General features: G+C 44.0%; 1 protein-coding gene across 1 annotated transcript; it reads left to right on the top strand.

Moving 5' to 3' along the window:
• Positions 1–23,069, top strand: FBXO3 (F-box protein 3). Its single transcript, XM_069091387.1, has 11 exons — positions 1–157; positions 2,605–2,694; positions 3,453–3,616; positions 10,939–11,053; positions 13,194–13,398; positions 14,889–14,934; positions 17,285–17,369; positions 18,242–18,364; positions 19,929–20,044; positions 21,022–21,212; positions 22,054–23,069. The coding sequence occupies exons 1-11, from the start codon at positions 42–44 to the stop codon at positions 22,183–22,185; spliced, it is 1,383 nt and encodes a 460-aa protein (XP_068947488.1). The 5' UTR covers positions 1–41; the 3' UTR covers positions 22,186–23,069.
• The last annotated feature ends 1,876 nt before the right edge of the window (positions 23,070–24,945 follow it).

The raw sequence follows: 24,945 nt of genomic DNA, 5'->3' as shown, positions 1-24,945 counted from the left end.
GGCCGGGGCGGGGCGTGAGTCCGCAGCCGGGGCCTGGCAAGATGGCGGCGGCGGCGGCTGCGCTGGGGGCGGAGGAGCCCGAGCTGTGCCTGGAGCTGCTGCCCACCGACCCCCTGCTGCTCATCTTCTCCTTCCTGGACTACCAGGACCTCGTCAGGTAAGGGGGGGGCCGAGGGGACCCCGCGGCGGGGGCGGCGATCGGCGCGGAGCCTGCCCCTCCCCCGCTTCGTGGGAGCCGCTGCGGCCCAGGCCTCCTCGGAGCTGAGTCCCCCCGGGGTGCGGGGCCTGGGCCGGGGGCGGAGGGCATGGCGCAGGCCCCGGGCGCGGCCCGGCTGCGGGCCCGGGCGGAGCGGGGGGCAGGGCCTGGGAGCCCCCCGGGCCCTGCGGCAGTCGTTGCGCGGTAGATGCGGCGGGACGGGGGTCTCTCGGGCCGGACAACCCGACACCCCCATTTTGCAGATGAGGACACTGAGGCCCCGGCGGTCGGGGCCTCTCAAGGTCACTCAGCTGGCGTCCGATCCCAGCCCCCGTAGCCCCCGGCCCGGGGACCCCGCCTCCGGGCAGGGTGCGCAGGGGACCCAGAGATTGGCCTTGTCACCCGGGGCTGCGTTTTCGCCTCGCCAGCCCCTTCCCCCCCTTAAAGCCTTAGCCCCCCCCCTAGTCAGCAGCCCCCCATTAGCCACGACCCCCGAGGCCAGCCCTGGAGAGGTCGGGTCGCTCCGGGCCCCCCCAGATCCCGCCGGCCCTCCAGTGGGCCCCCTCCCCATCCCCCCTGCTGCGGAGCTGGTGGGAGCTGGCCTCCCTGACCTTGGCCTTCGTCTCCGGCCACTGGCCTGGAGCTGGGTCTGTTTGTACAATCAGGCATGACCTTGTTCCTGCGGGGCTGCCCCAGATCGCGCTCCCAGGTTCTCGTACCCTGGAGAGCTCCTGGGAGGGCCGGGAACCCACCGACGTCTCTGGAAATTCACCAGCCCGAGCCTCCAGCAACGAATGTGGGGCTACCTGTGGCCTGGAAGGACCGGGCTGCCCCGGGCCTGCCCCTCCTCCTCCTGGGAGCCTCAGTTTCCTCATCTGTAAAATGGGGACTAGCAAGCATTCGTTTAGTGCTTCCCATTGGCCAAGAAGGAAAAAGCTCCCTGCATGATGGTCTTCATCCAGGACCAAGTGGGTCAACCCATGTAAACTGCAGTGCCAGCCACTGTTTGGAGGAGTGCCTTACTCATCATCCAGGATCCATGCTAAATTTGATTTGATCTGTTTCTAAAACCCAAGGAGAGTGGAGAACAAAAGGCTTCTAGGAGAAGGAGGAGATGTGGAACACAGTTAGGCTTTCCCCAGTCCCAGTCTTGGAAAGAGGTCAGGCCACCTGGAGGGAAATTCCTCCTGGACTTCGTCTCTGGTGCTGGGCCATGGGGAGGTAACAATGGAAGGAAGGGAAATTTCAGTCTGGTACCTTACATACCTTTCTTGGCCATCAGCCCGCAAGCTCCTGCCCTTCTCCTATAACCTTGTATTTTTTTTTTTTGTATATATGACTATAAGTTTCTTGAAGACAAGGCCTCTGTCAATCTGCTCTGATTCTTGATAAGATTTAGAACTAGAAATGTGGAAATCCATGTCCTGACCAGCTCAGAGGTAACTGGACCATGTTCATACAGGGAGCCATTACCAGGGGCCTAGATTTAGCTCACTCCAAAGCCAAAGTCAGTTGTCTCTTCCCATGACAGAGTGCCTAAGATATTGCATATAAAATAAAAACAAGAAAAATGAAATGAAGTCCCATCTTGCTACATATTTTTGTGCTCCTCCCTGGGACTACAAACCTCATTTCCTATAGCCTTCTTCAGCTTAGGTATTGCTCCAGACAGATGCTGGAACACCTCTTTTCCTGATTCCTGTTTTTAATCCATAGCTCCTTGTTCCTCGTGTTTTGTTTTTTTTCGGGGGGGAGGGGTGTTTCTCCAGATTAGCTGGGGAGAGCTTTGAGGTCTGTTGTTAGACGATGAATGTGTGGAATATTAAAATCTTGGTGCATTTGAGCAACACTGATATGAAACTTGTTGGATGGGTACCCATGAAGACTGTCATGAATTTAGCTGGACTCTGTTAGAATAATTGCTACAGTCAAATTGGGTTTTTGGCTGCATCGTTTTTTTTTTTTTAATTTAAGGTAAAATTAGACCAGGAGATAAAATGTCCCAAGACTGCCCATGGCCCTTGACTGGAAGAGAATTCCAGCAGAGAACTTGCACAAAAATATTTTGCCTAAATCTGGCCTTAACTGTGGTCTATTACATAAAACTGAGATTTTCTCCATCACAATGGAGGAAAGGTTCTTAGTTCCAAGGCAAGCATGAAAGCATGAAGGGCTCTGTGTGTGTGTGTGTGTGTGTGTGTGTGTCTGTCTGTCTGTCTTCTAGGCCTGTCTGGTCTAAATTTACATTTCGGGTTTCAGTTTATTAATATGGGGGGGGAATATGGGGGGGGGTCGATGTACAGGTAATCCTACTGGCCAACACAGGCAGTTTATTTTTAACTCCTTGTTGCCCTGTTCTCCTGTGGGCAGTCTCACTTAACTAATCAAAATTCTAATTTATATGGCAGCTGCAGTTGTGTCAGTCGACGCTTAAACCAGCTATCAAACCATGATCCTCTCTGGAGAAGACATTGCAAGAAATATTGGCTTTTGTCAGAGTAAGTATGTGGGGAAGAAGAATGAGGCATCACATCATCAAAAGGCAACCAAAAAACCTCAGCCAGGTTGCAGCTGGTCCAAGAGGCAAATGTGGCATCCTGCCTGATTCTTTGTCTACATGCAGTTTTAGAACTAGAAAAAGAGGCCACCCCATGTTTTCCAGGGGAAGAAACAGACTTGAGGGGGAGGTCATACAGCTAGTGAGTATCTGAGCCACAATTTGAACCCAGGCCTCTCTCTGATTGCCAGTCTCTACCATCTAGCCACCATATACATTAGATTAGTGATATCCATTAGGTTACTGCTGGTGTGTCTGTTCTTTTTAGTAAGATTGAGAAAAGTTTATCCCTAGGACACACTAATCATAATAAAGGTATTTTGTAGGTTTTGATGTTTTAAGATCCTCAGGCTAACTTCCCTTGTATTTTCCTTAGTAAGGAATTTATTCACCATAGACCTTACCCATCATTGATGTCATGACATCACTGTTTTTTGCATGTTCCTGGAATCTTATCTCCCACATTCTTTCCCCTCTGTGTGGCTACAAATGTGAAAGCATTTGGTTGGAATAATTTGTTCCTAACCTATCATATTTAGTCTGATATTCATGTTTTAATCTATAACATTCCAATTAAAAATCACTTTACATAAGTTAAAGCAACCCCATATAAGCCTAAATATAACATCCAGGTAGCTGTTAGTATGTGCTCATGATAGTTCTTAAGATTCTCAAGTGTTTGTTTTATTATCTGTTTAGGGCAGAAAAAACTCAGAAGAACAAAAGTTGGAAAACTCTCTTCAGAGACACTTATATTGATCTGGGAAGATATATTCAACATTATGCTACTCTTAAAAAAGCCTGGGACGACCTGGAAAGATACTTGGGACAGAGGTGTCCAAGGATGATTGGATCTCTAAAAGGTATTGTGGATGCTTCTTTTTTTTTAATTGTTAAAGAGACTAACCTTTTAAAATTTTATTTTTATTTATGTCCTTTTACATCACATTCTTTACTCCTTCATATGGAATGCACCATCCCATCTCCATAGTTCACTACCTTTTCCAAGATTAAGATTATAGAGAGGTGACCTTCCCTGTGGCTTTTGTTTCAGTATACTTTTATATATTGTTGTCTTGGTTCTACTTTCTTGACTCTGCTGCATTCCACACAAGTCTCTGTTTCTGAATTCCTCATTCATTGATTCTTATAGCTGAACAATATTCCATTATATTAATGTACCACAGTGTACAGGGGGCCTCAGTTTGCTTCCAGCTCATTCCTATCCCTTCCCTTCCTGTCCCCTCCCAAAGTACTTCTATGAATATTTTGGGTAGTATGGAGCCTTTCTAGGTCTGACCCCTTTGGGATGTGTGCCCGGCTGTGGGATCCACCAAAGATTAATTTGAAGAATGCCCACTGTCTATAAATCCATGTTGTGCTTAATATTCAGCTTTGACTTGGAGTCAATTAAATAGGAAGCTGATATTTTTATGAAAAGGTCACACCCTACACTCTAATGCTAACTTCGTCATCTTGGCATGGCAAGGCTGGTATTTTTAGGTAGAATAAGCAATAATCCTGTACCAGGAGACTAGAAAATGAAAATATTTGTTAAAATAATAACATTAATGGCCTAAAAGGCAGAACATCTTACCACATTATCCAGATGAGGAAAGTTTGTGTGACCTGCCTAAGGTCACACCGCTAGATCCAAATTCAGTGGAGTTTGTGCTCCCCTGCCCCCTCCAATACAAAACTCTGCCTCCTTTCCTTTATCCAGTAACAGGATTTTGTTTGGCAAGTACAGCTCCATAATAAGAGTTAACAGTCTTTCAATGTACCTAGCATAATCCTCATCTGCCCCTTACTCCCACCCCTGTTTTTGCTGATAAGGGAACTTATCTGAACTTATCTGAAGAAGTATTCTCATTCACCCAGGCCCCATGAGCCTTCTTGCTTTTGTCTCAGCTTCTCTTTAAATGATGTCCAAAGTCATTCATGCTTCACAACTTTGTCTGAAATGCTCCTCATTCCTCCAACATTGAGCCACTTGAGAAGATTCTATTCTCATTAGAACACAAGGCTCGGTGACCAAATCTGGTGGTTCTCTTATTAAATTATTTTGACTTGGGTGAAGAGAAGGTGGCCATAAAACATATCCTTCCACTTTTTAAATGGCCCATGTAGAAATTTTTGCAGTGAGTGGGTGATGCAGTGGATGGAGCCCTGGTCTTTGAATGAGGAAGACTTCATCTTCATGAGTTCAAATCTGGCCTCAGACACTAAGCGGTGTGACCCTGGACAAGTCACTTAACCCTGTTTGCCTCAGTTTCCTTATCTGTAAAATGAGCTGGAGAAGGAAATGGCAAACTACTCCAGTATCTTTGCCAAGGAAAATCCCAAATGGGGTTTACAAAGAATCTGATGTGCCTGAAACCACTGAACAACAACAAAGAACTTATTAAATTATAAACCAAATGTGATCAAATCATTAGCCAGAGTTAGGGGCACCATGTGAGTGCTGTACCAGCCTCTCTCTCATAGACTTCCAGTGCATTGTAGAGGTCCTCTGGAGAATTTATGGTCATGGAATAGATAAGAAGGTGTGGAAGGCTGGTAAGCTATCAGAACCATCAAAATATAAAGACAAACTTAGGGCATTTAAACAATAGAGGCACAGCTTCAACCCCTTTTCCCTCTTGGGAGTATTTAAAAAAAAAGCAAATGTGTGAACTTTACATCTAATTCCTCCTATAAAGCCCCCCCAGCCCAGTCTGGTAGAAGAGAAATTTTTTCATGAGCCTTTACTGCCCCCAGGAGGTAGTCACTGAATTTATCAAGGCCTAGAGACTGGTGCTGGCCTAAGGGATGGGTGACATGAACACTGCCTTAGAGAGGTGAGAAGCTGCTGGGGTAGGACACTGGTGGATTTCCATCCTTTAATGTAGAAGCTCCTTCCTTTTTTTTTTTTACATACTTATCACTTTGAAGTATCTTAGATACCGGGGTCTTTAACAGAATTTTAACTGGGGAGCTTTAAACTGAATTGCTTCCTTAAAAGCCATCTTCTTTACTAACCCTTCAAATTATTTCCTTGCTGCTGAATAGAGAAAAGGCCTTGTCTGACAGAAGTTAACTTTGGAATGCTTTTGGGTGGATAATAAATACAAAATAACCATCCCTTTGCTCCATATACACAAGTATGAATTTAGATAAGTGGGTTTTAGATTGATTTTCTTTTTCAGTTCTTCCTGATGAAACTCTGCAGTGTTAGTCAGGGTGATTATTCTGTTCTCCAGAACATCATAAATATTTCCATTGAAAGGCTGGAAATTTGTTTGCTTTCCCCCTCTTCTCATTGGGCCCACAGGCTTGTTGTCTCTGTTCCCTCTGGTTAAGCAGGCCATTTGGTTCCTGCTTGACAAAAAGGTTTCTTTCATAATAAATGATGTTGTGAATGGGGACATAAAAATTAATTGCTTAGAAGGCTAAGGAAGGGGGGAAGCTAGGTTCTGGAAGAGAGTACACATTATTATTAAGGCCATAGAAGAAATGAGCTATATAATAATCATTTGGGATTTGGGGTCATGGAGCAAAGGGAAAATCATTCCCAATACAGTTGCTACTCAGGGCCTGTAAGTAGCATACTGGTGATAAGGAACAGCCTATTAGGTAAGGGTTTCCAGTAAAGGAACAGAGGTATCTTACCAGGTGATTGAAAACCCCTCCCTCCCCACCTGAGAGATGCCAGTCATCTGGGCAGATGAGATCAGAAGAGAGGATGTAAACCCCACTGCCAAGTAGCAAGAGCTGAGTGGCCTCAGGGTCCCTGTGGTGGACGGCACTGGTGGTTGCATCTCCATCTGCAGGCCAGCATTTCTCACTGTCGCAAGAATATTTTGTGGTAGAAAGAACACCAAATATTGAGTTGGAAGACTTGAATTGAGTGATGATAGCTAGGCAGGGATCATCCATCTTTTCTTAAGAGTGCTAGTCTGGCTCTAGGTCTTTGATCCTATAATAGTAATCCTATGATACAATATGATAACAAATAATAGAAATTATAATTGTAAATAATATAATAAATATGATAATGTTTGGGGTTTTCTTGGCAAAGATGGTAGAGTGGTTTGCCATTTCTTTTTCCAGTTCATTTTACAGAGGAGGAAAATGGCGGTTAAGTGACTTGCCCTGGGTCACAGAGCTATTAAGTGTCTGAGGCCAGATTTGAACTCATAAAGAAAAAAAATCTTGCTGACTCTAGGTCTAGCTCACCACCTACCTCAAGTACCTACCATACCCAGCACTGTGCCGAGCACTTGACAGCTGTTACCTCATTAGATCCCTCAAATGGTCCCTCACCACAGCCCTGGGAGGGAGGTGCTGTCATCATCCATCATCTTCATTTTACAAATGAAGGAACCGAGGCAGAGGTTGACTGGCCAGTGTCACACACCTGATAAGTGTCTGAGGCAGAATTTGAACTCAGTTCTTCCTGACCTCGGCCTGGCACTATCACACTAGCACCCAGCTTCACTAGTTCTAGTCACATGACCACGGACACATCATTGGACAGGCTTTTCTATCACAAGTTACTTGACTTGTTGCCTTTTGTTCTTCAACCTCCCTCCCTTCTCCCCCAAAAGAAAGAACCTAGTCTTGAGTGTTGATCTGACTGAAAAATTAGCTTCATTGATCAAGAATCAGTCATTGAACAATGTATGATACATGGGGATAGATTTTTAGCTATCTAAGCCAATGAGATGAGGAAACCAGGGTCCAAAGTGGGGAAATGACTAGTCCAAGGTGGTTAGTTTTGGGAGGGGTTTGGGTGGGGGAAACCACCCCATTGGGTAAGGAAAGGAAGTTTGTGTAGCAGCAAGCACCCCAAGCGCGTCCTCAGGGTTTGCAGCTACCACAGGTTCTTGGATCTGCTTTGTTAAAGGAAAGCAACTCAAAATGGGTTAACAAGCTTACTTTAATCAGTCAGACCATATATCGTTTACCTTGTTCAGGGCAAAAAGGTCAGCACCCTGAACCTCAAAATATACAGGCATAATTATCAAGACAGAAACATCAAGTAGACAGATTTCCAAACTGTCCAACCATTACATCCATACCCAGTCAACATCTGGGTTTCCACATTCTGGGTTTTTCAAAGCCGGGGGACTCTCAACAACGGCTTCCCAGAATTCAGATCAAATCACAAAACACTTCTCAAAGTGAGTCCCAAAACAAAGCTACACATCAGGGCTTATATAGCCTTCTCCTGGCTCAGAGAATGTAACAACCTTATTGGCCCACTGGCCAATCAAGAAGTATCTACTGAAAAACAAGCCTCCCTCCCCAGGCTTCTGCTGCACTTTAGCCTAGGGGCAGGGAAGATCTTTAAAATTTACATTCGCATTACAGTTTGAGACTGTAAACTAAAAGTGTTTGACTACCAGATGCTAGATATACTAGAAACACACAGGATCCTATCCCTGGTGTAGGGTCTGCTTCTCCTCCTGAGGCTGAGCAGCAAAACTTGAGTTCAAATCCAGTGATTTGACAGACACTTAACTTTATTAGCGGCACGACCTGGGAATAGTAGCCCCTTCCTCCCAGGGTTGTTGTGAGATTCATGGGATGCTATTTGTAATTAATCACTTAGAGGCACTATATAAAAGGTAGCTATTATAGTTAAATATACTGACATTTCTGATTGTTGAGAGGCTCCTTCTGCGAAATAAAAACCGACCCTCTCTTTTGCCCAGGCACCTTCCCTGGCCCTGTTTGTGAAACTGGAGGAAATTCCAGACTGGGCTCTTTGAGAAGAACTGTGAGTTGTACTTAGTTGGGATTTTAGAATAGCTAACCAAAGACTGGATGCTGGAAGTGGTTGATTTACTCCATGAAACTAACCCTTCTTGCAGTCTAGACTTTGGCAAACAGAAGGGGAACAAGAACACTTTCCTACTGTTACTTTTTCCTCCTTTGGGATACCGCACTCTACTTGACTTTATTCTAGGACTTCACACCTGCACTTTGGTCTCTAGGATTAATTCTTAATTTGTATTACACATTGCTGGATGCTTCCATACAGAGTTCCAACAAAATCACCAAGGTATGGACACACAAGCAACAGTGAGTTCACAAACAAAGTTCTGTTTTTTAGTGAATCCTCCCAAAATATCAGACTGCTATGTAAAGGGAGAAATGTTGTTAGGAAGAATTTTAAGAGCTAGTGCATTATGTTTAAAGATTATTTCTAAATAGAAAATGATTGCTTATGATGTTAGATTTGGAACAGAAGTTATATGTAAAAATATGTGGACCTATTTTTGGAGACAGCATGGTCTCCTTTGCTGGATCCTCCTCCAGATCACTCCCTCTAAATGGGACGTGTCTCTCAGGGGTCTGTCCTGGGCTTTCTTCTCTTCTCCCTCTATATACTGCCATCTCTCAGCTGATGACTCAGATCTACCTAGGCCAACCCAACCTCTCTGCTGACCTCCAGTTCCACATCTCCAGCTGCCTTTCAGACATCTGGACGTCCAGTAGACATCTTGAACTCACTATGTCCAAAACAGAATTCATTCTCTTCCCCCTTAAAGCCTCCCTTCCCCATTTTTGTAGAGAACACCCTCATCCTCCCCGCCTCTCAGGCTCACAATCTTGGAACCATCCCGGACCCCTCACTATCTTTCACCGGCCCTTCACCCCATGTCCAAGCTGTTGCCAAGGCCTGTTGATTTCACCTTTGAGCCATCTCTCCTAATGCTTAGCACAGGTGCTTAATAAATGTTTATTGATTCATATTTAGAGGACCAGTGTTAGGGAGTTAAGAATATCTGGGTCATGTTTGTGTGATCCTGGGCAATCACCTTGAGCAACATTGGCAGAGGATTTATGGGCATAGACCAGGTGAGAAGGTGCTGAAGGCTGGTGATAGAAGGAAGACCTCCCTAGATGTGCAATCCTAGACAAGGAAATATAAAGACAAAATTAAGGCATTTACACTGTTTAGAGGTTCAACTTTCACTTGATCTCCTCCCGTCTTTTGGAGTATTTTTTAAAGTTGTTATGTGAGGAGGACTTGGCTCTGAAATACAAATCCAGAAGCCCTGAGGGCCCCAGCCCTTCTGTAGCTCCCATTCTAATGGAAGAAGCCCCAGCCACCTAGGGAATATACAGAATTCTCTACACTGAGGTCACTAATCCAGACCAAAAACAGAGATGTGCTTTTTCAATCTTCCTTCTGTTATTTTAAGTTTTAACTAAAACAAAAGGTTCTTCCACTGAAGAAAAAATGCCAGCCACTGAGGGGTTCTGACCTCACCACTGGTGAAGATCCTGGGGCTTTGAGAAAGCCAGGTGGGTGATCCTCCCAGGCCATCTACCACTGGTTGATAAAAGCAGATGTTTTTCTGTATTTTGAAATTAAAAGTTTTATAATGTTGATATACATACAAAGAACAACACAGAATTTATATCTGTAGTTGACACAGAATAATTTTCAAACTTTACTTTTAATGTGTTATGTGGCACAGTGAGTAGAGCACCCAGCTTACAGTCAGGAAGACCCGAGTTCCCATCCAGCCTTGCCCACTTACTAGGTGACTGTCACCTTGGGCAAGTCACTTAACCCCTGCCTCAATTCCCCCATCTGTAAAATGGGACTAATAATTACTTCCTAGTGTTAGTGCTTAGCCCAGTGCCAGGCACCTAGTAAGAGCTCTGTAAATGTCAGCTTGTCATTATTAGCTCTCCTTCCCCCACCCCCCAGGGCCTGTCTACCAATTCTGTTTCCTGCTTGTCTGTCCAGTCTTGTTTTATGAGAACAGTTCTAGGTTGCTTTTGTGGTGGGTGGGTGGGTGGGTGGGTGGGGTTCCATTTCCATTTCTCTTTTCTAGCTTCCTATCCCACCCAACTATTCAACCTTAATCCAGGCTGTGTTATTGAGTTGGGAATGGGAAAGGGGGAGATTGTTATTTATATTTAAAGATTTTAGATAAACCTCAGCCTTCTTCCTTGTTCATCTCTTGGGGCTTCCTGTGTGTTTCATATACACATAGATATGTACAGAATGACTAGAGGATCCCAGGGAGTTGGGAGGGAGGGCAGAAGCAGGTGGAGCTTAGCAGGAAAGGCAGACAGACTTGGTTGTTAAGAGCAGGCTAGGGCTCTCCTTGTGTGTGCTCTCTTTGTCTTTCTGGCGCCGTGTCGCTCTTCTGAAGGCCCGCTGCTCTCCCCTCTGCAGACAGCGTGGAGGAACGTGAGCTGGACGCCGTAGAAGCACAGATTGGGTGCAAGCTTCCCAACGACTATCGATGCTCCTTTCGGATCCACAATGGGCAGAAGCTGGTGGTTCCCGGGTAAGATTCTCTCTCGGATCTGAACCTTTTTCTTTCTATTCTTATCATTTCAAAGATGCTGGAACTAAAAGGTCCACAAGTGAAACTCCCTGCAAATGTATTTACGTCCCCCCCTTCCCTGTATCTTAGAGGCTCCTAGCCATTGATTCTGCCCTCCCCCTCCTTCCGTATGCCTTTGTGGGCTTGTGGCACCATGGAAAGTCCAGTCAGGAGCGTCAGCCATAAAAGACCAGTGTTTAGGGTTTGGATGGCTCTCTGGTGAGGGCTGGAAGAGGACTGTGAGGCATGGCAGTCATTTGTGCTCAGCTATAAAGGCACTTCAGCCATCTCTTAGTGAAGGAGATAATATTCATAAACCTTAAAAGCCTATATTTACAAAGAGCCATTTTCCTGTTAGACTGGAACCTCTCCGTGAGCCTCTTTTTGAGCTGGAGAAGCAGCATGGAGCAGTGGACAGGGAGCTGGCCTGGGCTCAAGTCTGGCCTCTGACCAACTCTGGAGTACGCCCTGGCCAGTGCCCCAGGTGGTTGTCTTAAGATGAGCAGGGACAGAGCAGTTCTTGGACCAATAGTTTTCTCTGTCAGTAGAATCATGGGTCAGCCCCTGATAAGATCCCTGTAGTAGGGCTAATTCAGTGCTCATTGGATTGAATCGAACAGGGAAGTCCCCAGCCACCTCCTCCTTCCAGCCCAGCTTTGCCTTCCCACAGCTAGCCTAGGAAACAGCTGACATTTCCAGTTGTACAGTAGGCAGCAGCAGGTAGTTCTCAGACTTCCCGGAGAACCTTTCATTGGCTTTCTCTCACTCAATTCACTAAAGATAAAGGGTTAAGGAACCATCACTTTGGGTTAACAGGTGACCTGTATTTCAAATTCAAGACTAGGAAGGTCTTTGCCACGGAAGACACATGGGCATGTGTGTCTCAACTATACACACTGTTCATGGCCAAGGGTTAGCAGATTAGGAAATTCATGAGTTCTAAAAGAATTCCTGTGTGAGCTGGGACCTTGTTTTTCTTGTTTTGAATCATGAAGACCCTGTGTCAAGTTTGAGAGAAACTGGGCTGAGTTGGATGGCTATATAAAATGAACGACATGTGAAATTGAAAGGGCTAAATGAGATTTATTCTAATTTATATTTAAAATTCATTCTAATCTCATTTAGTGAATGTTTAAGAAATGTTGATTAAATTAATGTAATTTAATGAAGGCAGGATATTCAACATGGAAGGGGAAGCCGTGCTCTAACCTGTGATTTCAGTTCACAAAAGCTTACTCTTTTCTTTTTTTAACATTGAAATATTTCATTTATACAGCATGAAACTAGGTTTTTGAGTTTATATCAACATAGGTACATTTGGGGGAAGTCTTGGTGAATTGCAACTTAATCTTGAAGAATTCTTGGGGCACTGAGAAGGATTAAGTAGAACCTGGGTCTCGCTACTCAGTCCCTGCCCTCTGCCCATGTATTGCCCTCTGCCCGTGTGTTAAGAAGTTTTCTAATTTACTGTGGTCTCTGTATGGTTAGACTTCTGGAGGGAGACAACAGAAGCTCCTTTTTGGGGGGGGAAGTACCAAGTATTGTACTGCCGGGGTCAGGAACCACCTAGTGCCTGTGCAGGACCAGCCTGGCTAGGCCTTATGAGGACTGAACTGACCCACCCCTGGATTTCAGAGGCAGAGTTAGATGGGAGACCATTTTGAGCTAGAACAGTTTCCAGAGGTCATCCAAGACACAGGCCATGGAGGCCAGTGTAGGAGCACTCTCTGTACCTTCTATCTCCAAACCAATGGCCCTACTTGAGTCTGCCTACTTGAGGTAGACTCTCAAGCCCTTTGAAGACAGCAGGCTTGGATCACCATGGCTTAATACTGCAGGTCCAACTAGATTCCACACAGTACATACTTCATGGGATTAAACATTTATTTCATGTAATTCAGACTTTGTGTATTCAAACTGTGCTTCACGGATCCCTTGGATTAATAGACATGGCAGCATCAGTCGTCATCTTCTAGCATTGTGCTGCAGGTTGGGTTGATAGGAACCCAAGTCCACTTGAAGATGGACCCCAAGGGGATGGATGTCCCTGATCTCCAGGAGAGCTGCTGTGTAACAGGGAAGCTTCTCTTTGACCCTGAAGGTTGATGGGCAGCATGGCCCTGTCCAATCACTACCGCTCTGAGGATCTGCTGGACATCGACACGGCCGCCGGTGGATTCCAGCAGAGGCAGGGCCTGAAGCAATGTCTCCCGCTCACTTTCTGCATCCACACTGGGCTGAGTCAGTATATGGCGCTGGAGAGTGTAGAAGGCCGCAACAAGTATGAGATCTTCTATCAGTGTCCAGTAAGTGACATTTCATGTGTCTGAAGTGGGGGTGCTAGGCTTGGAGTCAGGCAGTCAGAGCCTAGTTTGTACCGGCTGCTGAAGGGGAGCAGAAGACCACAAGGAGGTGGTGAAAAAAATAAAGGTTTTTAGTAAGATCCCTTGTATCTTTTTTTTTTTTTGCTTTTTGGAGGGTGGTTGGGGTTAAGTGACTTGCCCAAGGTCACACAGCTAGTTTTTGTGTTAAGTATCTGAGGTCAGATTTGAACTTAGGTCCTCCTGATTCCAGGGCTGGTGCTCTATTCATTGCGCCACCTAGCTGCCCCAACATCCCTTGTGTCTTGAAGAATCTGTAGACATTTTTTGTTGAAATAATTTTAGTATTTCATTGACTGTCTTAAAGACAGAGCTGTTGACTATTTTCTTTTTTGTAGTGGGTAACTGAGTTGTTTTAAAGTTGGCTTCAGGAGGGTGTGTTTTTGTCTTTGTTTTGTATCTATAACACTCCCTAGGGGTGACAATTCAGATCCCTTGAAACAAAAAACATTTTCCTATACTTTGATTTCTGCTCTTAGTGTTTCACACTTGTAACAAAATTACCCAAAGGTTCATAATAAGTTTCCTTTTTTCGCTTGAAGTGCCCCCATTACCTCTTATAATCCCTCATTATAATTGCAATATGCTTTTAACTCTAAAACCATGTTTATTATCAAACACTCATGAAAAATGAGAGGCAGTGACCTGGAGCCCCCGGCCTGTACTGGCTGTACGACTGAATAAGTAACAGCCTCTCACCTGTCCCAGGCAATTCAAAGATTAGATTCTGCAGAGCACATGATAATCTAGAACTAGAGGAAAGGGTTTTCTTACCCAGAAATCCTCACCAGGGACCATGAAAAAGAGCGAATACATCCTGGCTTTCGGGAACATGTGCCTCCCTCCATAAAGCATTTAGAATATTTAAAAGAGCCGTGGTTTTTTGTGGTAATACCAATGTTCAAAGTAGATCTCTGTAAAATCTTAAGGTGCTCTATGATGGTGAACTCTTGTTTATATGACTTCTCACTTTTTTGTCTCTTACCTCTCTTTTGCTCTCAGCACCCCTTTGAAATCAGAAAGCTAGATATCTCTTTTAACAGTCAGGGAAATTGAGGCCCAAAGAGAAATGATTTGCTCAAGGTCACAGGGAATTAGTGGCATAGCTGGGACTTGACCCTAGGTTTCTTGGTGTTTAACCCAGGGCTCTTTCAAGTACATGATTCCACATCCAATGCAATGGGATCTTGGCTCAGGGTAGAGCTCACCAAAACAGGGCATTCTGACATTTGGGCAATGAAAGCCATGTCTCCAGCTTCCTAGCTTTTGAATGAGGGTTATTGGGTTTGGGGTTTTTTTTGGTGGTGGGAGGGGAATTCAGGGAAGGTTGGTTAGTACTTGGTTCCAGGGAAGAATAATATAGAAATGAAATTAAATTTGATTTCATCAATAATGATGTACCTTTTCTTATCTAGGACCAGATGGCTCGGAATCCATCAGCAATTGATATGTTTATTACAGGTAGGAAAAAAAAATCTATATTTATTGGCTCCTCACTTCACTCCCAAAAAAAAGTTAGGAAAGAACTATTTGTGCTTAGTTCCTAGTGAGATGTTGCTTGATTGATGGACAAGCTCTGTTTAGACTGGCTTCAGGAGAGCTCCTAGTTTGGTTTTTGGAGCTGCACCCTGCTGATTTGTAATCTTCAATGGAACATGCTCAATGACAGTAAAGATAGACTTATTGCCCTAATTTTTTTCTGTTTGCCACATGAAGGCTACATACCTTCTTATTAGACCTGTGTGAGGATAGCTGTTGCAGGCAAAGGCTTTCAGTTGTATTTGTTCACTACCAGAGTGGCAAAAACCATTGTGTGCCCCAGCCTACCTGGGCCCTGAAAGGAGGGGATATAATAAGTAGGGCTCATTTCTTTTAAGTTTAAGCTTTAAGCCCACTTTAACTCTCTTTTAATTTTCTAGGCTGTCTAGGCTTTATAATGTACTGCCAGTACCCGTTCTTATGAGTTAGAAGTAAAAGGATATATCATCCTCATTTGTTTCATGAAACATTTTTTCTTCTGGGGTTGGAGTGCAAGCTCCATGAGGGCAAAGGCTGTCTTTTGCTTTTATTTGCATCCCTAGCACTTAGCACAGTGCCTGACACATAGTAAATGTTCCATGGAGAAAAGGAAGTTTCGTGCTTTGGTAGTAGAGGATGGGTCCAAGCCCCAGTTAGCTTCTCACCTTGCTCAACAGGGGCTCTGGGTTCTAAATTATACATCTTCAAGGAAGTGGGAGCCATGTTCTTCTTTATCATGTGGCCTTTGCTGCTCTCTGAGAAAGCCACTCATTTTCCAAGCAGGTATGTGGTTTGCCTCCCTTGGTGCTGAGTCATCTTAGAAATGAAGGACTGGCTCAGGGCAGGTATGCTATTGCTATAAGCCAGCCTTTGGATTAGGGTGCTGCCATTGCTGCCTGAGAAATATAGCTGCAGCTATCCTTAGGATAGCATAGGAAAGGGAATAGTGGGAGAAGATTCCCTGGCCAGAGAAAGGGGCAAAGCTAGCCTGGGCTAGGGCAGCCTGAGGGAAGCACTTGGACAGGTCCTGACAGATAGGACTGTACTCTGAGAATCCAAATGAAGAAATGAAGGGAATGGTATTCCCCGGTGGAGTTCTCCCAGGCTCCTTTAGGTAGTAAGCGTCCAATGATTTCTCATGTGCAAATGATCTATTGCTTGCCTTCTCGGTGACCAGGGGAAGGGGTGAAAGGGAAAGAGAATTTGGAATTCAATATTTTAAAAAATAGTGCTAAAAAAAGAGTATTTTTTAAAAACAGTAAGCTTCCTTAATACTTTTCAAATACTTGATTGGACAACATTTGATTTATATGGACTCGGGGGGGTTCATCTCATGTAAAATGAGTTGGGCATATCCTGTGTAACACAGGATTACAGAGGAAAACAATTATACCGTATTAGAATGTGTTAAAAAAAAAAAAAAACCATGGGTTTTCACAAGAAATGCTGGTTGTGTGTGTCCAGTTTTGGAGAAACCTTTTGTAGTTTTGAGCTCCCAAGAAAATTTCCAAGTCAGTTTGCCACAGCCTTGGTGCCCAGGTCTGGACTTCCTGGAATTCCCCCAGATTTTTTGTGCACAATCTGGAAACAGTGCCAAGACCTTGGTTCTGTCTTTGCCCGGGTTAGCATTGATGAAGAGTCTACTCTGGGCCAGGCACTGTGCCAGGCCCACATCCGAAGACTGACCCCAACAAGTCAGTGCACACAAGTGTATACTGAATAACTAGGGAGAGCCCCATGCTCAAGGCTGTGATGGAATAACCCAGAGAGGACCATTGTTCTCTGCTTTCTGCTTCTAGCCCTACTCCTCTAGGCCCCATTTTATCTGCCTTAATCTCACAGCCTACGAGTGCTTTTCACTTTATGCTACCATTTGAATTATTACACACTTTCCAGACCAGTCCTTCTCTACCTCCTCCTCTCCCCATGGGTCCTGTTAATGCCACTGCCAAGATATTAGTGAGAAACAACTTCCCAGAGCAATAATGACTGAATCCTAGAGTGGGCTGCTCCTCAGGAAGGGAGAAGAGGGACTTAGATCTGGAAGGAAATGTAGATACCTTGTGGTCCAGCAGCCTCTTTGCAGCTGAAGAAACTGAGGCCCAGAAGGGGCAGGGACTGGCCCAAGGACAACTCCTGAGCCAGCACTATTTCAGTCTACCAAGAGGAGTCTTTGCCTACTGTATCTTCTAGAGTCTAATTGATGGAATTGATGAATTCAGTTGAACTGATCTGTGGATAGACTTAGCTGGTTTTGTAAAACCTCATTTTTCCTATTTCTTGTGACTTACAGGTGCTTCTTATTCAGAATGGTTTACTTCTTATGTGCACAATGTTGTAACAGGGGGCTACCCTATCATCAGAGACCAGATTTTCAGGTATCTTCCTATTCTGAGGTGACATCTGCAAAGATTTCCTGGTTTCCCTAAGGTGTATCCTTCATTGATAGCAACCCAGACACCAATAGCCAGCACTTTCACCTCTCAGCTCATTGCAACCCTTTGGTTTTTACTTGACAAACAATGGGACGTTTGTCTATTTATTAATCATAAATAGCAACTGGTACCTTGATAAGACTTTTCTTTAAAGAATTACTAAAATGAAGGATGTGTCTGTAACTGACCTCACTTGGATATTGTGAAAATCAAAGTGTTATTATTTGGTATAGTTTGAGGGGTGGGGTGGGGATGGGGATGTATAGATATATAAAATGGCCCATATGATTTTAGCAATTTTTCTTCTGTTTACCCCAAACTATTTCTAAATTTTAGAATCACATTAACTATACTGTCTATTATAAATATCAGTAAATATAAGCTACTGTGAATCCCAGATCTGTCAGACAGATTAAATGGACAAGCTCCTTTTTGGAAATGAAGTCTTGACTGCTGAGTTCCATCTGATAACACTGAAAAAAATCTCCCTGTTAGAAAATTCATTTAAATTTTGATAATGCAATTGAGGCTTAGCCTGGATGTTTCCTCCCACGTGCTAGTTTTTCTTGTGTTATTTTTTTTATTTTTATTTTTTTTTAAGCAATTAGGGTGAAGTAACTTGCTCAAGGTTACACGGCCAGTTATTTCTGGGTGTGGTGCTAAGTATCGGAGCCTGGATTCGATCCCAGGTCTCCGACTCTGGGGCCGGTGCTCTTAACTCGCTGAGCCACCTGGCCGCCTCTTGTGTTATTTTTTTAACCTTAGAGAATTGAAATCAGTGATTTAGAAGAGAATCCTCTTTCTTGGTTATGTAGGTATGTTCATGATAAAGGATGTGTGGCGACAACGGGAGACATCACGGTGTCGGTGTCCACTTCATTTCTCCCAGAACTCAGTTCGGTTCATCCACCTCACTATTTCTTCACTTACCGAATCAGGTGAGCATTAGGTGTAGTTCCTGTTGGTTCACTTTATTTATTTATTTTTGCCATTTTTAAACATTGTATAATGAAACTTTCAAAGGGGCGTTTCCCGGAGGTGGTTTTTGTAGCATCTCACATTCTCAGGTACGTATCTTCATCTGTATTCGATAGCGTTCTCCAACTTAGTAAGATTTTTGTCACTTGTACTTCTTTTGGGTTTTTAATTCTTAAATCTTTTAAAATCACATGATCAGCCCATGAATCTTCTCAAATTTGCTAAATGTATATTCTCGGGATGTGCTTTTTCTTCTGAGTGTATTAGCTATTGGTAAGGGGTCTAAATATATATTGTACGAAATGTCTTTGTACATTCATACCCATCATATATACAACTGAGTGTACTCCTTAGGAGAATGGGGACTAGGCTTGATTGCTTTCTTCCTCTTCACCTGTGACTAATGATGCATTTTATTTAGTAGGCATTTAATAAATGCTTATTGACATTAGTTTTCTTATCTAAGGTCAAGAAACTACCTGAACAAATCTGCTCCGAGAGTTGTCCACAAAGGACTTTACCTCTGTCTCGGGTTGGCAGTTAAAGCTTACATCTCAGATTTGGGTACCGCTTTATCAGATAACCTTTGGTGACAGCTTTGATCATTTTTCGGGGGGAGAGGGGCACCAGTTCCAGGTGAGGCCCTTGTTCTTCCAGTTCATCTTTGTTCTAACTGAACTTCTTAGAATTCCCTGGGGTCCTGAGAGGCTGAGTGACTTTACTGGAGTCACACAGCCAGCAGGAATGGAGGTAAGTAAGCCACAAGCCAGGTCTTTCCACCTTCTCTCCCCTATATGCCGCCATGTTTGTCTGAATTATTATTGTTATTGTAATTACGTGAATAGCCAAGAGGCAGTGTGGGGCACTGGAATAAGGAAGCCCACCTCTATCATCCTGGCTCCATAACCCTCAGCACATCCCAGGGTCCTAGCAACTCCATTGTTGTGGAGAAGAACAGGAGAAGAACTTCAGACTAGCACGCGTCCTAACACTCACTGCCACACATGCCAATGGAGTCACTATGAGTGTTCCCCAGGGTGGCCAACACAACCTTCCCTGACTCTTGAGCATCTGAAATGCTGCTTTTGTCTAGTGGACACATCAGACCTGTCTCTGCTCTCCATCTTTAGTGTTTCAGAATTATGTGTGTGGTCATTCTGAAGCATCCTCCGTGTAGGCTTAGGAAAGATCCCATTCATCACATCACAGGTGACAAGTTGGGTTTTGATTCTGAGGTTTTAAAAAGATACCACGAATTCCCAAAGGATTGCAAGTCTGAATGTAATTCCTTTTGTTTTTACTGTTTGTTCTTCATTCTCAAAGAGGACCAATGACATCAGGAAGATGATGCCTTAACTTACAAGTTGAATTGGATTTGGGGAGCAGAGCTGGGCAAAGTCATCAGCCTCCCTCTCTCCTCCAGAGTCATTGGAGTTTAGTGAAGGACAGGTCAGGATGACTGGCGATGACCCCCACAGTTCCTTTTAAATAAAAATTTAAGGCTTGTTTTCTCCATTTTTCTAGGATTGAGATGTCTAAAGATGCTCTTCCTGAAAAGACTTGTCAGCTAGACAGCAGATATTGGAGAATCACCAATGCCAAAGGTGAAATCGAAGAGGTTCAGGGGCCCGGAGTGGTGGGTGCGTATTGGAACCAGACACTCGGTGCATTTGTCGGCTGCCAACCATGTAGATTTTGTGAACAAACAGTAATTAGCCATCTTGGTATGTTTTCTGGCATTGTTATCTTCAGAAACATAATGGATGGGTTTCCTTGTCCTGTCTCTTGGGTATGATTATTTAAGGATGGATTTCTCCTTTTTGGGCCATGACCTACAGAGTAGCTCAGGCTGGGGCCCATTTCATATTCAGCTGCTCTCAGTGAAGTTGGGAAGTAGAAAACTTAGTCACCAGATGTATTTTATTTGTCCCCAGCTTCTTACCATCAGTTGCTTTTGCTGGATGGGTTTGGTTGTCAATGATGAGGACTTTGTACTGGAACCTTTCTATGGCCAGGGTTTCTTAATCAACAGTTAAAGCCATATGCTGATTATATAATCAGTCTCTTGAACAAATTAAGATAAAGCTAAGGCTGTCCTAATTAATTTCCAGGTCTAGAATAGTTCTGCTCTCTCTGTGCTGATTTTTCCCTAAGACTTCAGGGACAATTCATACATGTAGAACATTGAAGAGAATTTGACACTACTAACTTAATATTTCACCTTTGTGTCTTAGGCCTCTGTTAAAGCTAATGGCATCAGACTTGACTTATCTTGGTGCCAAAAATGCTTTTTAGAACTTAAAATTTTTGAATTTTCTGTACTATACTATCTTTCTGTGTAAAACTTCTAGTGACTTCAAAAAGTGTCTCTTCATCATTTTCATGGTGGCAGCTTGGTCTAGTGGACAGGGAGCCAGCCTAGGAGCCAGAAAGATAAGCTGGTTCTAGCTCTCAGGCAAGGCGGTCACAGGGCAGATGCCAGCCTGTTTTGGTTGAGGGGGTCCAAGGACTTTCCTCACTTGGAATTCAGTATATAGATCTATGAAATCCCAGGTCTGGTCCCCTTATGTCCTGACCCAAAGGACACGTGTTAATGTTCCCTGTGTTTCTCCCTCAGGAGAGTTTCCCATCCTCAGCCCTGGCCGGGTGTATGAGTACACCAGCTGTACCACCTTCTCCACCACTTCAGGATACATGGAAGGACATTATACCTTTCATCTCCTTTACTACAAGGACAGGATATTCAATGTGGCCATTCCCAGGTTCCATATGGTGTGTCCTACCTTCAAGGTCTCCACAACCCCAAGGGTAAGCAAGCCAACACATGAAGAAGGTTAGTCTTTCTCAGGACTCAAAACCCCTAAGCTAGCTTGCTTCAAGTTAAAAAAAAAAAAACCAGCCATTGGGCAGGTTAGCATCCTGAGCTCTAGTTTGCTCTGCTGTAAAAATGGATGGCCTGCCTGCCCCACCTGCTTTTTAGGTGTGTTCATTTGAGGATTTACTACATGCAAGTACTCTTAGAGACTCTCACATCCACCTGTCTGTGGGAAGAACAGTCCTTGCTGACCCAGCAAGCCTTCCATTCCATCCTCAGGAGAACTTGAGAAATGTGCCCAAGCAAAGGCAAGAGGAGGTGGGTGGGAGATAGGGGATCCCTCCCCACCCCAGGGTACCACCTTTATTAAGGGATTTTCTGAGCTAGGCCCAAGTGCCATTTATAAAAGCTACCAGTAGAGGCCGCCCTGCCTGAAAGGTTTTTTGGGTTTTGTTTTTTAATTTTACACACCCTTTAAATCACTGTATAATAACATTTTAGAACTAGAAAGGGCATTCAAGCTCATCTAATTCAACCCCCTTCTTTTAAAGGTGAAAAAACTAAAGTTCATGGTGTGATGTGACTTGACCCTCTTATCTTCAGAAGTTACAAATTCCATCTAGGAAGGGTGGCACTTCTCCATTGTCTTGCTCGTTGTGCTGCCATTTGAAAATTAGTATTTGGCCAGAATGGTTGGGGAATTCACTTTCAGTGCTATGTTACGACCAAATTTCGACCAGTTTTTAGATTTTTAATTTTATGACTAAATCTGAGTGAAATGGAAAGGCTGAGAAATAAAGGATTATCCACTCAATGATTTAATTCTGTCCCAAGGAAACTAGCCATGATGAATGTTCTGTGATCGAAGAAGATGAAGAAGAGGATTCCACAGATTCTGATGACTATGATGGGCCCAGACTCGTCAACTACTCTCCGGCCCCAAGCCACTGTCCTCGGCACACCTGAGCTCCGAGGTGTTTCTGAAGACTGTAAATAAATAATGGGCTGTTCAGTCACATCTATCTCCCGGGCAGCAAGCCAGCAGTGGGCCAAGCTGTGGTTTCTACCAGACATTTATCTTAGGAGTTGGTTTGGGCTTTTTGTGTTTTCTGTAAGACAGAGGAGGGGAAAGGAAAGTTTTTTTTTTCCTTTTGTCAAATGGGAAATTTTGTTCTCAAGCTGCGGGGCTGGTATTACTGCCTTGTTTAACGTATTTCATATTTGTAATATTTACAGAAGCTGGGTGTGTGTGGGGGGAGGCGGGGAGGGTCGTTTTTATACAAGTATTGCAAATGTAGCAGCAGTAGAAAGGGTAGAAGCGCAGACCCCTAGAGCCGCTGCCATCCTCGATCCTTGGCTTATCATTTTCTGCCATTGTGAGTTGTATACAGAGGAAACATTTGCAACAAGGCCTTTTTAGCCCGGGAATCTATTTTAGAGGGTCCACTCCATATATATCCACCAGAGACACCAGGGACCCATCATGGCTGACTTAGTTACCGGGAACTAAATGGTCTTTCTCCCCTTGAAGACAATCCATCTTTGAATTTTAATTTTAGATGACAAAATCTTTCCCATTGCACTCATTTTAAAACGTGGCATATTAAAGCATATGCTGTTGTTCACTGCTGACAGGAGTGGTCTTGGCAATGACCCCCATAGTATATACATTTGTAAATACCAATTTCTGGTTTTTTCTGCTTTATACACTGTCTTAACTTTGTGATAAGTGACATGAATTTTATGTTAAGCTAAATTTGTTTTCCTGAAACATGGGTTTTTTGTAATTATCAGATTCTGAATTTGGAATGAAATCTTGCAGGTGTTTAAAATCACATATTTAAAAGCAACTTGGGTTTTTGATCTCATCTGTTTAATATCACATTCAAGAATGTTCCTGCTTCTGTAAATTGACGCTACTTGGCATTGTCTTTGCTTGTTTGAAGCAGGGGTTGGTCAGCATTGCTGCTAGGGTGCAGCAGGCCCCATTTCTGGGTTCTTTGGCTTGGGACCATTCTGTGGAGTGTATGTTCTAGTAGTTCCCAAACAAACACACACAGAGTTCCTTTGTTAGGCTGCATAAAAGGGCATGACAGCAAAATGCCTGGCTCTTGACCTCCCTTTGGGGCCTGGTCTGCTTCTCCCCAGTGGACCTTTGCTCCCAATCATCTAGCCTTTTCTCAGCCTGGCTACCAAGCAGTGTGACCTTGGGCCAGTCCCTTCTCTCTGGTGCTTCGGTTTCCTCTGTAAACGGAGGGCTTTGGCTGCATGTGCTCTTCTCAATTCTGTGAGCCTGTTAACCTCAGACATGTACTGTGTGTAGAGTTCATTTCCCAAAAGGGCATTTCACTTGTTGACGTCTAGAAGACCTGGTTTCTGTCCTTAAAAGATCTTGCTATTATAATAAACAGACTGGGATCTTAAGAATCCATTTAGTACAGGCTAATAATTCTTCAATATTGTTCAACATTCTAGTTTTGCCCTCAAGGGCTAGATGGAACAAATTAATCTTCTACTATTGCAGGTTTTCAAATACTGAGGTCATCCTCCCACTGGCCTCCTTGAGAAGTTAGCAGTTTTCTTAAGTCACTTAAATTAAAGCTTATCAGTGGCCTCTTAGGGAGAAGGTAACCCTTGTGGGAATGAGGGTTTGCTCTGGCGAAAGGTTTGGCATCATTCAGCAAGTATTAAGTCTCTTGCCTACCAGGATCCAAATTTTGGTTTTGTTTTTTTTTTTGGAGGGGGTAGGCAGGGCAATTGGGGTTAAATGACTTGCCCAAAGTCACATGGGTAGTAAATGTTAAATGTCCAAGGCCGGATTTGAACTCAGGTCCTCCTGACTCCCGGTGCTCTATTCATTGCAACACCTAGTCACCCCCAGGATCCAAATTTTAAAAAATGAAAACATTCTCTGCCCCCAAGAAGCTTATGTTCCATTGGGGGAATACAACCTGTCTGAGGGAGAAGTGAATAGTTATTACTAACACAATAGAGATTAAAGCAGAGGGTGGCAGAAGAGTGATTTTATGAAATAATTTCAAATTAAGCATTCTTAAATATGACACTTTACATTTGCAAAGAAAAGCTCTAAAGGCGCCATTTCTGGCAGTGTAATGGGAAGGGATATTGGTTGACAATAAGCTCTCCCAAAAGAGCTTGATTCTTTGAGAGTTCTGGTTCAGCATTTATTAAGCACCTACTGTGTGTCCTACACAGTACTAAGCTCCGAGCATACAACAAAAGGCCTAAGTTTGTGAACCTCAAAGTCAGGTGATTCTAGCCCTTAGCACTGGAGAGGGCCTTAGACCAACCTTAAGGTCTGCTGTCTGTGCCCTCTCCCCCTCCCCCCAAACTAGAATCTGGGTACTGTCAAATAACCCCCTGACCTGAATTGGCTGACCTCATCTGTCCCACTCCCAAGACCTGCAAAGGATTTTGATAGGAAACAAATGTATTAGGCCTGTATGTAATGGCCTCAATTCTTCCTGTCCCCCCAAAAGTAACTCCAGACTTGCTGTGTGCAGACTGGGTCAAGACTGGTCATACCATGGAGATAGCTTGTGCCTCAGTTTCCTTCTCTATAAATCGATGGTGTGAACTAGACCTAGGTGTCTGAGCTCTAAATCTGATCAGTATGACTTGGGTCCACTAAGGTTCCTTCCAGATCTCAGGTAGATTTTCCAAGGACAGGCCAGTATGTCTCAGTGACAAGCATTGCCTGAAAGT

The sequence above is a fragment of the Petaurus breviceps genome, unplaced genomic scaffold (genome assembly GCF_028583685.1).
Source record: "Petaurus breviceps papuanus isolate PSGF00001 unplaced genomic scaffold, PetGlider_PUasm1.0 188, whole genome shotgun sequence".
NCBI lineage: Eukaryota > Metazoa > Chordata > Mammalia > Diprotodontia > Petauridae > Petaurus > Petaurus breviceps.
Note: the sequence above shows the minus strand (reverse complement) of the source record. Positions and strands in the feature narration are given on the sequence as shown.